The sequence below is a fragment of the Ursus arctos genome, unplaced genomic scaffold, assembly GCF_023065955.2.
Source record: "Ursus arctos isolate Adak ecotype North America unplaced genomic scaffold, UrsArc2.0 scaffold_19, whole genome shotgun sequence".
Classification (NCBI taxonomy): Eukaryota; Metazoa; Chordata; class Mammalia; order Carnivora; family Ursidae; genus Ursus; species Ursus arctos.
Genome location: NW_026622863.1, coordinates 27,271,516 through 27,286,262, shown reverse-complemented (window position 1 = coordinate 27,286,262; position 14,747 = coordinate 27,271,516). Strand labels below are relative to the sequence as shown.

At 41.1% G+C, this 14,747-nt stretch overlaps 1 protein-coding gene across 1 annotated transcript in view; it reads right to left on the bottom strand.

Moving 5' to 3' along the window:
• Positions 1–14,747, bottom strand: part of HYDIN (HYDIN axonemal central pair apparatus protein) — a 375,249-nt gene that overhangs the window by 238,377 nt on the left and 122,125 nt on the right. The window contains exons 8-9 of the mRNA XM_057314225.1: positions 14,389–14,590; positions 7,954–8,137 (exon numbers count right to left, since the gene is read on the bottom strand). Coding sequence (XP_057170208.1) covers positions 7,954–8,137; positions 14,389–14,590 — 386 coding nt within the window. The remainder of the gene's footprint in view (positions 1–7,953; positions 8,138–14,388; positions 14,591–14,747) is intronic.

Here is a 14,747-nt window from a genome sequence, read left to right as displayed (position 1 = left end):
TGCTGTTTCCAAGACTTCTTCCAGGCCTCCCTCCACCTACAATGGCTCTCCGGTACAATAGCGGATGTACCAGCACAACTGGAAAAGGTCTGCCTGAGCACAAGGATTGCAGAGGACAAACAATAATAAAGGGAGGCTGAAGAATGGAAAACCGTACTGACAGGAGAGCTGTGACTTGTCAAGGACAGCTTGCTCTCAGCAGATTCCTGTCCTCCTTTCTCCCTTCTGGTGTCCATTTCCAAGGAGTCAGCTCCCACATGTTTGCAATATGACTCACGACTAATGGTACAAGAAGTGGAAGGGGTTTGCAGTAAAGAGCTAGATCTTTCCTCTTTGGAAGCTATCTGGGCTTCCACCCAACCTGGTTCTGCTGAGCCTACATGCTATGCCGATTTGGGGAAAATAAAGCAAACTAAATCTGAGCTGTCCTTTCAGTCTGAATTGCTGAACCGCATGTTTTCTGTAGGCTTAGGTGACGACAAAGCATGGTTTACTATTACTTACATGGTAATGAATAAATGATCAAGTTTCCTTCCCTTTTTGAGGCTTAGTTAAATTAAGCTAAGGCTTCCTTAGGGATACTGGATGAAGTTTTCTTTGATGGAAAAGACATTTGCTAACAGAAGTAGAAATGTTTTCCCTGCTCACCGATGTAAGGCCATCAGTTAGGATCATTTTGGGCAAATATCTTTACATTCCCAGGCCTTTCTTTTTGAGAAAATATCAAGTGTTAAACATTCAGAAAATTGCTGCATCTTGGAAGAGTGACCTGAGCCAGGAGTAGCAGAGTCCAGAAACAAGGCCAGCACATCTGTGTTTCGATTTCTCAGAGGACTCCCAAACACCCATGGAAATTGAAAGCTTAATTCTGTTTTTGCCCTGTGATACTCTTCTGCCTCGCAGTTCTCAGATTTGTGGTTTTTGTCTTTGAATCTCTCTCACTCAGGGTACCCAAGAGACCTAAGCAGAGGATATAACATAATGAGACTGTCAAAATTCTGTATAGCCAGAGTCCATCTAGTAAAATAGAATATAATATTTCTGAAAGTAGTCAATTCCACTTGATTTCTGGAGGGCACAAAACATTCATAATAGACTCAGTTTTGCAATTTTTTTTTCCAAAGTGGGGGAAAAAACTACACAGAAGCAGACAGCCTGAGAAATAATCAGTATTCTACAGAACCCGGTACCTTCCCTTGGCAAGGCATAAGTGGAAAATTTCAGGCTAATATTCCAAGACATTATCAAAAGAAGTGACATGAGGAACTTGATATAAATAATAGTACAATACATGTGGTATATATTGATGACTAGAACAATAATCATGGCCTACCACTGGAATATCAATAAATTACCTAATAAAGATTTTTAAAAAATCCTTCCAGACCTCTGCCCTGTATCTGCCCTGATGGTCACTTTGGGTCCCTGTCTACCCCCTTTCTCTACCAGTGATCACCTCTGGAGTTTCTCAAAAGACAAACTCTCATCTCTGCATTCTGAGACCATATCAGTACATATCCAAGACGTTCCAGAATAACTCAAGTTTTGAACAACAGATTCTATGGCAATGTTATACAATGAGCACAATGAGAAGAAAGTGAGCTAAGACAATGGAACTACCCAGTGGCCAAGTGGTGAACAGGTGGTAGAAGAGAATAAGAACCTGCAGTCCTAGAGTTTGGGTCAGCATTGAGTTAAACTACTTCTCACATGAGCAAATTAATAAAATTTTATTAAATTCAAACTCATCACTACCTCTGGGCATTTTAGGGACAGTGACTGATCTGGATCCTAAATCTACTTGCTTTAAATTACAAGAGCCTCTAGAATAGGAGCAATATTCCCAGAAAACATTCAATATGCACAAAAATCAGTAAGGGCTAAACTAAACTTGGTTTCAGGCGATACACTGAAGAACCAAGATATTTAGATGTGGGCCTGAGAAAATAAGCATATCATTTATTATTTCTTTCCAGACCCTAAGGTAACAGTTTTTTTTTTCCTTTTTAAGTTTACCTCATTTGAAGACAATGTCCTTTCTCAGTGGACACAGAGGCTGAAGAGCCCTTCAGAAAGCGAGGTGGTCTCTAAGCCCCTGCATGTGCCTTTTATTTTCATTTTTTTTTGGACAGGGTATCCATTAGAGATTGATCTTTAGATCAGTAGGTAACACTGCTTGGTTTTAATCTCCCCTGCTTCTACTGTGAACTAAACTCATATCAAGAAGCTAATTAAAAGGAATCACACCCTAATAAAAAACTCATCACTGATGCATAGCTCATTTGTCAGAAATTAAATAGTAGCCATTTGGCATAGCTGATCTAATACATGAGCAAGATTCAAAGAGAACTTCAGGAGAAAATGGTGATGAACCTGCTAGACTAGGGTAGAAAGACGTGTGAGATATGCTGCTGTGCTCCCAGCTGGCTGCTTCTCCTCTTAGCCATCCTTCTCTGTGAATTTACAGCTTCTCCTCTTTTTGCAAGGTCCCCAAAGGTGAGCATCTGGGAGCTGCCTTGGGCCCTCTGCAATTTTCCTAGTTTGCTCTGCTCTTGGAATTTCCATCTTCTTTGCATGCCTTCAATGAAGACTTCTATATGATGCTCACAAATCTTGCTTCCACTTCTGATTCCTCTCCTACATATTTAATACTGCATTTCCAAAACTTTTTGGACATCTAATGTCATCTCAAATTTAACATATTCAGAACCAGACTCGTGATTATCAACTGATTTACATTCCTTCCTTTTTTCCTACCTTTCTCCCTTCTTCGGTCCTCCATTTACTGGCACTGTGGTAGGCCTGAGGCACAGATAAGGATAAGGCACTCCTTGACTTGAAGGAGCTCAGAGTCTGTTCCCAAATTGGAGAATCAAAATTTATGAGTCAAAAAGGATCTAACCAGCCTACCTCAACATCCTTATTTTATGTACAAGGCAACCAAAGCCAAGAGAGATCAAATGGCTTGTTTAAGGTCACATATACTTTTGGCAAAGCCAGGAATAAACCCAAGACTCCTGATTTGCTAATTTCCATCAAAGACATCATAATTCTCCCAGCAACTCTAGTTCAGATCTGAGGAGACATGTGATTCCTCACCATGTCTCACCCTCAACAACTAATCACAAAGCACTTTAATACCTTTCTTTTGAATATCTCCCACATCTACCATTTCCTTTGGTTTCCAACCATCAGCAGGCTGACCATCCAGGTCAGCATGACCTTCACACATCACCCTGCACTTACCTGCAGAGATGTTCAGTCTCCCTGGTACTTCCTGCACTAGCACACTTCTCTTGCCTGACCTGCACCACCTTCTCAGCCCCAATCCACCCTCCTCCAACTTGATCCACTCGTGGCTACCAAGGTAATATTTCTTGAACATCTGTACACATCACGCGTCTGCTCCAAGCCCCACGGTGAGTCTCCAATACGCTCGGCATGCTGTGGGAGAAGCGATCTGTAGTCATGGGAAAATACTGCTTGCACTCTACTCCCTGGAGAATCATCTTCTCTTGAACTAGTATTTCTCAAACTTATTTGACCACAGAACTTCCTTTTTTCAAGGAACACACATTTATCCCCCATCAGATCCAGTATTTGCAGAAGTGCACTGTGGGAAGCAGGAGGCTGCAGTCTACAGTTCAACAGGTTGGCCAGGCAGCCCAGACTTCCTCTACTCACCTTCCCATCCTTCCGTGACTGCCTGCCCCAGCAAAACTGGCCCACTCATTGTTATTTAATACTTTATTTTCACAATTTCTCCAACTGGAAATATTCTCCTTCCTTTCCACTTACTTAAATTTTACCCTTCCTCCAAAATTCATCTCTTCTGTAAGTCCTTTGCCAACTCTCTCATCCAAAACTACTGTAGCATTTATTTACTTCTTTCAGAAAACCAAAATCTCAATAGCAAAAAATATATAGCTCACGTTTGTATCAAGAAGCTTTTGTTTCTCTTGCCTTTGGAGATGTGTCATGAAAAAAGTTGCTGTGGCCGATGTCAAAGAGGTTGCTGCCTATGTTCTCCTCTAGGATTTTGATGGATTCCTGTCTCACATCAAGGTCTTTCATCCATTTGGAGTTTATCTTTGTGTATAGTGTGAGAGAGTGGTCAAGTTTCATTCTTTTGGATGTAGCTGTCCAATTTTCCCAGCACCATTTATTGAAGAGACTGTCTTTTTTTCCACTGCATGTTTTTTCCTGCTTTGTCAGATTAGTTGCCCAAAGAGCCGAGGGTCCATTTCTGGGTTCTCTCTTCTGTTCCATTGGTCTATGTGTCTGTTTTTGTACCAATACCATGCTGTCTTTCTGATCACAGCTCTGTAGTACAGCTTGAAATCCGGCAATGTGATGCCCCCAGCTTTGATACCACCTTACACCAGTTAGAATGGCAAAATTGACAAGGCAGGAAACAACAAATGTTGGAGAGGATGTGGAGAAAGGGGATCCCTCCTACATTGTTGGTGGGAATGCAAGTTGGTACAACCACTTTGGAAAACAGTGTGGAGGTCTCTTAAACAGTTAAAAATTGAGCTACCCTATGATCCAGCAATTGCACTACTGGGTATTTACCCCAAAGATACAGCCGTAGTGAAGAGAAGGGCCATATGCACCCCAATGTTCATAGCAGCATTGTCCGCAATAGCTAAATCGTGGAAGGAGCCAAGATGCCCTTCAACAGATGACTGGATTAAGAAGATGTGGTCCATATATACAATGGAATATTACTCAGCCATCAAAAAGAATGATTTCTCAACATTTGTGGCAACATGGACGGCACTGGAGGAGATAATGCTAAGTGAAATAAGTCAAGCAGAGAAAGACAATTATCATATGGTTTCACTCATTTATGGAACATAAGAAGTAGGAGAAGAAAGGGAAGAAGAAAGGGGGGTAAAAAGAAGGGGGAATGAACCATGAGAGACTATGGACTCTGGGAAACAAACTGAGGGCTTCAGAGGAGAGGGGGTGGGGGATTGGAATAGGCTGGTGATGGGTATTAAGGAGGGCACGTATTGCATGGTGCACTGGGTGTTATATGCAAGTAATGAATCATGGAACTTTACATCGAAAACTAGGGATGTACTGTATGGTGACTAACATAATTTAAAAATATTGTTATTAAAAAAAATAAAAAATAAAAAAAGCTCATAAAATGGCTAAATTTTCCCTATTAAAAAGCTTCAAATTAATTTACAAGGTAAGAGTATATTACATTCATAAGAACTGCATTTCTACAAAACCATTAGGATCTTGAAGGAGGGGGAAAAAAGGGAGATTAACATTAATAAGTAATTTACTATTACTGACACTGAGTTCAGCTATTTTGACCAGAATAACTTTAAGAAAGTTTCATGCCTTCATTTTCATTTTGCAAAAATTGTCAAGAACCGGCTAATGAATACTATGAGAAGAAAAGTGAACAGTGTACAGAAAAAAATAAAATCATTACAGATGCCATAAATACCACTTATACTCTAAGTGAATATTACCCCTTCTTGTTTCCAGTGATTTTTTTCCACACAATATAAACAAAATTAGTCTCATTTATTTAAAAGATACCACTTTTGTATATCCCTATTAAAAAAAAAATTTCTTCCTAATGGTGAAAAGATGCCTTGTGATGATAACACCCAATTCAGTTCTTATCTAAAGTTCAAAAGCAATCATATTAAAATGCCACATTTTAAAACACATGTGTCTCCCCCATCTCCATAAGAAGCTTCAAGTTATGGAAAAGCTCATAAAGAGAAGGAAATCTGAGGTAATCCCAGTCTTTCTACTTCCTGAACTGAAAATGTACAAAACTCACCTGTGGGCCTCCTACCTCCTCCTGACAACCGATATTTGCCATCCCAGAGCCATTCATTCCCAGAAGGCTATGACAAACAGGACAGCAGTCATCAGCCCAGATTTCCCATACCAACTGGGAAGAATCCTGGACTGTCTATACTCTGGACTTTGCCAGTGTGTCTAAGATTACCATAACTGATGCTCCTCCCTGCCCCTGCCCAGCTCAGGCCTTGCCTGCTTGGACTTATAATGCCTTCCTAACCTCTTTAACATCTTCTGGCTTGACCTATTATCATAGGCACCTGTCCTGTTCTCCCAAGACTATATGTTCATCTTGTTTTAACCTCTTGCTGGTCTAGCCCATCGTATCTGAAGATCCCTTTGCTCAACTGAGCCCTGGACAGTCTCCTGAGATGAGAGAAGATTTAACCTCAAGTCCTATCTCCAACCTTATTATCCCACATCAACCCTTTACTTCAAGCAAACTGATACATTCCTGGAGCCTTGACTTATCCATGCCATACACATCCCCCATTTTGTTTTTCAAAAGCCCAGTCCTGCAAGACCTAATTCAAGGCTCTGCTCCCAAGAAACCTTCTCTAATTTGGCCTCTGACAATCACCTCAACCTCTGAACTAGTATACCTGACTGTCTTCACCAGAGATTCACACAGCAGGTCCTGCAAAACAATAGTCCCAAAGCATGTCTCCAAGGAGAAGGCTCTCTCTTGGAAATTATAATGCACATTATCATATTAAAACTTAGACATTTTACAGCAAAGAAACCTTTCAAACAATACTGAACCCCCTGTTTGTGAAACTTATTTAGCTATGGAATCCCCTTTCTATCTTCTATCCTTTAAAAACACTTTGGAAGTGCAGACATAAGGAAAACAGGTTTTTACAAGCCAGTGGCATTTCCCACCAGTGATCTTGTATTCGAATGTGTCCCTGTGCTCATGTCTTCTCTCCAAATGGTTTGAATAGTAACAATCCAGCAGCTCCAATTAGCTTTGGGCTTTCTCAACTTCTTCTTGTTCTTCTTCTTGTGTTTTGTTTTGTTTTGTTTTGTTTTGTCTTTGAGAGAGAGAGCGAGAGCAAGCACGCACATGAGCGGAGGGGGAGAGGGAGAGAGAGAATCTTAAGCAGGATCTATGCTCAGCATGGAGACCAACACAGAGGTGGACATGGGGCCCGATCTCACGATCCTGAGATCATGACCTGAGCCAAAATCAAGAGTTAGATGCTTAACCAACTGAGCCACCCAAGCACCCCAGGGCTTTTTCAACTTCTTTTGCTATCTTTACCCTCATATCACTCTACGTTTGCTAGGTGTAAGGTCGTGCACAGTGCCTAGCACATAGTAAATATAGAAGGTATTAGCTACTTCCATTCCGAAGCAGTAGAGAATGTGGTCAAGAGTTGAGTCTGTGGAATCAGACCAACCATGTTCTAAGTCTGACCCAGGCCTCACCAGTGAGGTCAAGGACTATGTCTGTTTTGTTCACTTGTGCTTTGTATACACATAGTCCCTAATACAGAGCATACAGTCGGTCAGTTTTTATTGAGTGAATTAAGGGCAAAGCAGTTCTCAACCCAAGTGATTCTGCCCACCAGGGGAACATCTGACAATGGCTGGAGACAGTTTGGCTGTCACAATTAGCATCTGGTGGGTAAAGGTCAGGGATGCTATTAAACATCCTACAATGTACAGGACAAAGAATTATCTAGCTCCAGAGGTCAGCAGTGCAGAGGTTAGGAAAACCTGCCCTAGAGTCAGACTGGTCAGGGATACATTTCTAAATGCGGACACTGCTTGTCTTGGAGCAAGTTACTGAATTTTTCTAAGTAGAATGCAGAACTGATGATACCTTATAAGGTTGTTGTAAGATAACATATATATATAAATGAGATAAATTGAGTAACACATATGAGATGTTTAACACAGCAGTTTGTGGGTAGAAAGTATGACCTATGAATGTGACCTGTGAACATTCTTGCCGTTAGACTTCATTCACTGTCTCATAATGAGGCTTTCAGCTGAAATCTTTATGCTCTCAGAACTCATTACCAATCCCAGAGTGAGTACTTTTATCAAAATAAGCCCTGTGCCCCCACTTATGCTTACTGTATAGTCAGATTTTATTTATGTGCTCACCAGGGGCTCGACAGTGAAAACGTTACTCAAGAAGAGCATGCTGTCTGCCTGAACCAGCCTCCTCTGATTCTCAAAGGTGCGGGAGAGAATGGAAAGTTGTTCTCGGAGTGAAGGATCATAAATGCACTCTTCAAGAAACTCATCGGTCTCATTCTTTTCCTCTTTGCTCAGATCATCACAGACTCTAAAGAAAATACAGGAAATGTGAGATTCATTTTGGTACTCCCATGAAGAACATTACAAAGCCCTCGCTTCCAGTCCGTCATCCTGGAAGTGGTCTCGCTCATCACCTTGAGATGGTCCCTCTTTGCCATAAGTCTGTAACATAGGAGCTGAGTGACCTTGGACTTCAACCTCTCAAGAGCATCAGTTTGCTGATCTTTAGTCACTTCCTTCAACAAGTCCTCCTGGGCTTCCCGTTCTACTCAATGCCCGTTTGCTTACTACTGAGCCCTTATGTATATTTAGATAAATATTTTCTTTCAGATAATTATGTTTCCCAGGCTGCTTTTTAAATATTTAATATCTACCCTGCCTCGAACACTTGAAAAACAATTTTGTTTCTTTTTAAACTTACTTAGCTTTAATTCTTAATACTTAGCTGTTAGTTACCTAGAGAACAGAATCTGGAACCAGCAAGGACTCGGCTTGGACACTGGCTCTGCTAACATTTACTAGCTCTATGACTTTGGAATTTCCTGAATTAATCCCAGCCTCAGTGCCTTCACCTATACAACAGAGATAATAGGAGCTCCTCCATCATAAAGATGTGTGGAAGATAAAAATGTGATCAAGGATCTGACAGTTCCTGGGACAGAGAAGATACTCAATAAATACTGTTTTCTCCCCGGTTCAACCCCAGGCACCTACCAAGCTCTCAAGCTTATAAAATGCTCAAACCGCACCTAAAGACACTTCCTTCTTTCTCTCCTTCTAGTTCTTAATATCCATCGTGGTAAGTCAGAAAAACAGCCTTCCCCAACACTCTCCTCACTGTCCTCACCAAAGCTGTGCTCACATCACTCCTAGTACTGTTACTTCATCTGCACTTTGACGACTGGATTTTATCTCCTCCCAGGACATAGGACCATTTTCCCAGCATTTTGCTGATATTGCCAATGGTTAGAGACAATTTATTCAGCTAAGTGAGTGCTCAATAAGAAGCCCGGGTCGCTTCTTATTGTCCCAGCCCCAACCACTTTCTAAAAGACTTCCTGTATGTTCAGCAACGCCAAACAGCTCTTTTTAATGACTTAGCATTCAGGGCCCTTTGGTCACAGAGGATAAAGAAGTCAAAGAAATGGGTTCCATGTGTTCTGGTCCCAGGAAGAAAGCACCCTGTGCTTCCTTCTCTTTGCTAGCTGGAAATCAGTGTCCAAGGTAACCAGGGCCACAGTCCTTCTACACTGCTGGGCAGAAGAGGACAAATAAAGAGAAGTCAGTCCGAAGAAAGGAAACCACTTACTCCTGTGAGCAGAATTTATGATACCTACCTTTGGGAATATATCCTGAAGAAACAATCATGGATATAAACAATGACACAGCCAGAAAGATGTTCATCGAAGTGCTTGCAATAATACTAACGGATGTGGGTAAATCTGATGTGAGAGACTGAAGGATTACTTAAACAAACAATGGGAATCATAAACATTCCATTTCTTTAGGGGGTTAATGGAAGTGCGGTGCGGAAATAAAATATCTTACATAGACCAAGGACGATAATGCTGCATGAACTGATGAGTATGATCAACCCCAACCTGACAACAGAAAACAAAAGAGAATGAAACAAAAATTCCCAAATGCTCTTCTCCCACACTGCTGGGACTCATGAATCACTCACAGCCACATAATGCAAAGGGGGTCATGATGCACTATATGTCTTCCTCTTTGCCCTCTGATTAGAGAACGGGAGCCATGGCTGAGAGTTTAAGAAGGGAACATGAAACACCTTGATCTCAGCTGACTCCAACAAGGGCTCCTATAAACCTCAGTCTATTTTTGGGCCGTCTTGTCCTGCTGCTATTCATGGTCTCCTACCTTCAGAGGTGCTTCTGTTTTACAGATGAGGAAACCTTTCATCAGAGCACACACTAGCCCTCTCTCTCATAAAACCATGGATTTAACCCATTTTAGAAATGGTCTGGTAGCCACTTTCAGGTATCAAGTACAGTCTAGCCTATGGATTATAATGAATGGGAAAAACTTGTGTCTCAGGTACAGTAGCATTGAACCAGTAATGCTCCCTTATGTTGAGGTGCTGGGACCCTGCTCCTTTGCAGCACCCCCAAGGAGTGTAACTGGATGCTGAGATTAAAAACTAAGAGCTTTGGCCTTCAAGAGAGAAATACTCTCATGTCCACACTTGGCATGGAAAAGATGAAGTCATCCATCTTCAAATGGACCATATGACCCTGGACACCGAGCAACTCTGTGATGACTATTATAAACTGAAGACTAGGTCTGCCTTCCTGTTTACCAAGTACCATCCAAGTCCTCAGATTCTTGTATCACCCTGGGGAAGAGAAGGGACTCCCAAACACAACTAAGATTAAATTTATTATTGGCCAGATGGCAGGCTCAAAGCCCAATTAAAACTGATCAACCCAGAGAAACATGTCACTTCCTGCACCTGAATATTGTGGAATAAATCCATGCTGACAACTTTGTGGGGGTTCCACTGAGGATTCTAGGAGTTCTTGTATAGAACAATCTAGAATTAGAGCCAAATGCTATTAAAACAATGGCTATGACCTTCATGGAGAAATGGAAAGCAAAAATCCTCAAAAGCCAATGCCAAGTCTCCGAATATAATAAACTGTGGTAAGAATGATTATGAAAGAATCTGGTAGGATGTTTTATAATCCCTCAGGACAAGGGGGAGGAAGTAGGGAGAGATAAATGCAGCTTCTGTTTCTGAGGAGATTAATTTCTCTGCAAGTCCCAGAAAAAAACGTCAACAAAGAGGAAGACCCAAAAGATAATTTTTGAAGGTCCCTATATCTCATTCTGAAGGTTTAAAAAAATGAAAAAACAAAAACAAAACTTAAAGCCCAGAACTTCTTCCTAGGGGGAGTGACATCTTCATTGTCAGGGTCTAGAGCCTGGGATTAGCCCAAGGATCTCAAACATGGACATATGTCCTAAGATTGGTACCAACATGTTTTGGTTTGATAGGTAAAGAGTAAGTCATCCTTCTTGAAATGGAAATAATAAACTGCCAGAGAGGAATAGGGTTTCCTACTCCTGACTAAGGCTGGAATTTCACCACAGAGAGAAGAGATATCGAAGTCTTGACTCAGGTCACATCATCAAGATGCAGGAGGACATGGGTGCCTAGGTAGCACAGACAGTTACTCTTGATTTTGGCTCAGGTCATGATCTTGGGGTCCTGGATTGAGCCCCACATCAGGGGCTCTGAGCTCAGTGAGGAGTCTGCTCGAGACTCTCCCTCTTCCTGTGCCCCGCCCCCACGCTCGATCTCTCAAATAAATAAATAAATAAATAAATAAATCTATCTTTTTTTAAAAAAAGATGCTGGAGGACAGAAACCACAATGACTAGAATAGGGTCCTGAGGGTATTAAAGTGATTAGCATTGGGGCGCCTGGGTGGCACAGCGGTTGAGCGTCTGCCTTTGGCTCAGGGCGTGGTCCCGGCGATCTGGGATCGAGCCCCACATCAGGCTCTTCTGCTATGGGCCTGCTTCTTCCTCTCCCGCTCCCCCTGCTTGTGTTCCCTCTCTCGCTGGCTGTCTCTATCTCTGTCGAATAAATAAATAAAATCTTTAAAAAAATAAAAATAAATAAAAAAAAAATAAAGTGATTAGCATTTTCAATGTGACCAATGAGCAACTTTCAACTCCTGTAAGATGAATGCCTTAGAATGAGCTTTAAGCCGTATTACAACTGGACAGCAGTGGGCAGACTCTTGAGTCTCACCTAAAAATCTACACTGAAGTTTTAAATCTTGGGTCCTTAGGGAGCTACAAAGGGAAACTTTATTCTCTCAAAGTATGCATGAGCCCATTTAGAACAGATTCTCTCTGCTCCAAGTTGAGGATCAAACTAAATGTTCAGTAAAAGGCAAACCTCTCTATATTTGTCTAGCTTTTTGAGAGGATGGGCATTACATGGCTAGTTAGGTCCAGGACAAGAATTCATGACTAATAACACGAACTTCAATTTAAAAAATACATTAAAAAATGAAAGTTATGGCATGGTTGGGGATATAACAAGGAACAAAAGAGGCATAAAACAGAAAAGACAACCTAGCCAAATAAGGAATTGGGCATAAACGGCCTATTTCCCCTCTAACTCTATTTCCCCTCTTGCCCTGGACATCTGGCCCTAGGAAAGGGGGAGGCAGAAGGTAAAGAGCAGCATATTCAATAACCTCTTCACTTAGATCAACCAATCCGGTTGGGAGAAACAGGAGTTGTGTTGCCAGGTGTCACCCAAAGTGAAAATGGAAGTATTCTTATTCAGTCATTTGAAGCCACTTCTCAAGTTCATTGTTTAATGGAGGGACAAGGTCTAGATGATCAAAGTAGGCTTCCAAGCATGATTATGAAACTGCTATTCTGGGGCGCCTGGGTGGCACCGTCGTTAAGCGTCTGCCTTCGGCTCAGGGCGCGATCCCGGCATTATGGGATCGAGCCCCACATCAGGCTCCTCCACTGGAAGCCTGCTTCTTCCTCTCCTACTCCCCCTGCTTGTGTTCCCTCTCTCGCTGGCTGTCTCTCTGTCAAATAAATAAATAAAATCTTTAAAAAAAAAAAAAAGAAACTGCTATTCTGTATTATTCTCTTGCTACAAAAAAAAAATTGCTAGAGGAACTAATAGAGCAAGAAAGATAGCGAAAGAAAGGCAACGCAAGAGAAAAGGAAGAATAAGCCTCAGGATAATATGAAAGTGATAAGGGGTTTGAGTATCAGAGGAGGTAAAGTAGAAGAATAAAAGAAAGAAATGTCCATCCAGGCGTCGTTGAAATTATATTCTCTATCTGTGGCATATCTGATAACAAGTGGTTTAAGTTTTTCTTGAGTTTCACTGTTGAAATTAACTTCCTTCAACACTTTTTGGACATCGGCGTGGCATCAGTCATGTGTTATAGTCAAATGCACACAGTTGAAGGTAAAGCTGGCTTTCCTTCTGACAGTGTAGACCATTCCCCCCAAAAGACGATGCCCACAGGACAAGCAGGATATTGAAACACTGTTTACTGGAGTTTGTTTGTTTGTACCTGCTCTCCCATTTTATCTGTAAGCATGCTTGGACCATTCTGACTGTTGGTACGCTCTTGAACGAGGGAATCAGGACAGAGGAAGCGGTGCATAAGCAGTTTCCTCTTGCCTTTCTGAACTACTGGTATTTCTCTGCGATGAGGCAAACTGAAGTTTTTAGGCAGGAAAGGCTTTTCTTTTTTCACTTTTTGAAGATGGCACAGTGGTAATCCAGTGATTAAAGCTCATTGTCTGAATGATAAAGCTTCTGGTCCACTGTGTCCTGCCATTGTCACAGCTCCTTCTGATTCAATTAGGGACAGAACACTGGGGGATTTCTGCCTGGTTTCTGTGGACCTAAGACTTTTATTTTTATCACATACTAACTTGGTTTTAAACAAAGCTTTGAAGCTTCCCAGGGCTAATCTTTAATGAAAATGGAGAGGCAAATAAAAAAGGCTGAAATAAATTCCAATGAGCAGCGAAAGTGCTAATTCAGGGAGGGTGGAAGGAGATAAAAATGAAAATGGACTTTAAAAGAGGCAGGGATAGATTCAGTAAAAAGAAATATTCAAAATTTAACAGTGATGAGATTAGTTAAAAGAGTTTGGTTTGCCACTTTATTAATTTTCTCCACTGCCTGAAGTATTTTAAAATGTAGAAGATTAAAGATACCAACAAGAAATCATTATTAAATTATATGGTTAGCAGGGATTGAGCAACGCTACTAAAGCTAAGAATATAAAAGCCACTGTATCTAAGCCCTTCTTTTTCCTCATTCTTCATATTTTCCGGAAATATTTTCTCACTGAAAAAAAAATCCACACTGATCCCAATCCAAAAGAGATTATTTTTAGAAACTATGAAATCTGACCAATCTGACTAGGGTTAGGAAACAAAAAACAGTCCTGTAGGTTAGTTTTGAGAGATTAGTGAAAAATGATATATTTGGTCTTTAAAATCCAGGAGTTTAGCTACTAATAAACTATAACCAGGTTAAGACGAACTGGGGATGGACAACATACGTTCCACATAGCTCAATTCAAGTTCTTTAAATGAGAAAAGGAGCATCATACACCAGAACCAAGTTATAAAAATCTGACCTCGTTTGAGTTGGTTAAAAACTTACCACAAAAGTCACAGATTTTTCATAATAACTGAGCTTTGAGATCCCCCCCCCACAATTACAGCATATTGGTGATTTTTCTTACAAACCTATACTTTTCTCCATCTTCCTCTTCCTGGGTAGCAAATATCTTCCACTGGAAATGGGCAATGATGTTACTGCGGTTGTGAATAGTTACAGTTCGCTGATTGGCCAGAGATATGTAGGTTTTCTCAACGATCAAGGAATTCCTGTCCAGCCTTATATTCATGTCTATGGCAGCTCCATACAGAGATAGAAAGACTTTTTCACCTAGAAATTAACAAAGTACAAACACACTTTGAGATTTACTCTAGAATGACTACTAGGATATTTTTTCCCCAAGGTGAAGTTATAATAGAAGCATTAGACATTTCATTCTCTCCCCCTCCCCTGCCATCAATCCAGAGATCAGACACGATCAGAAAAC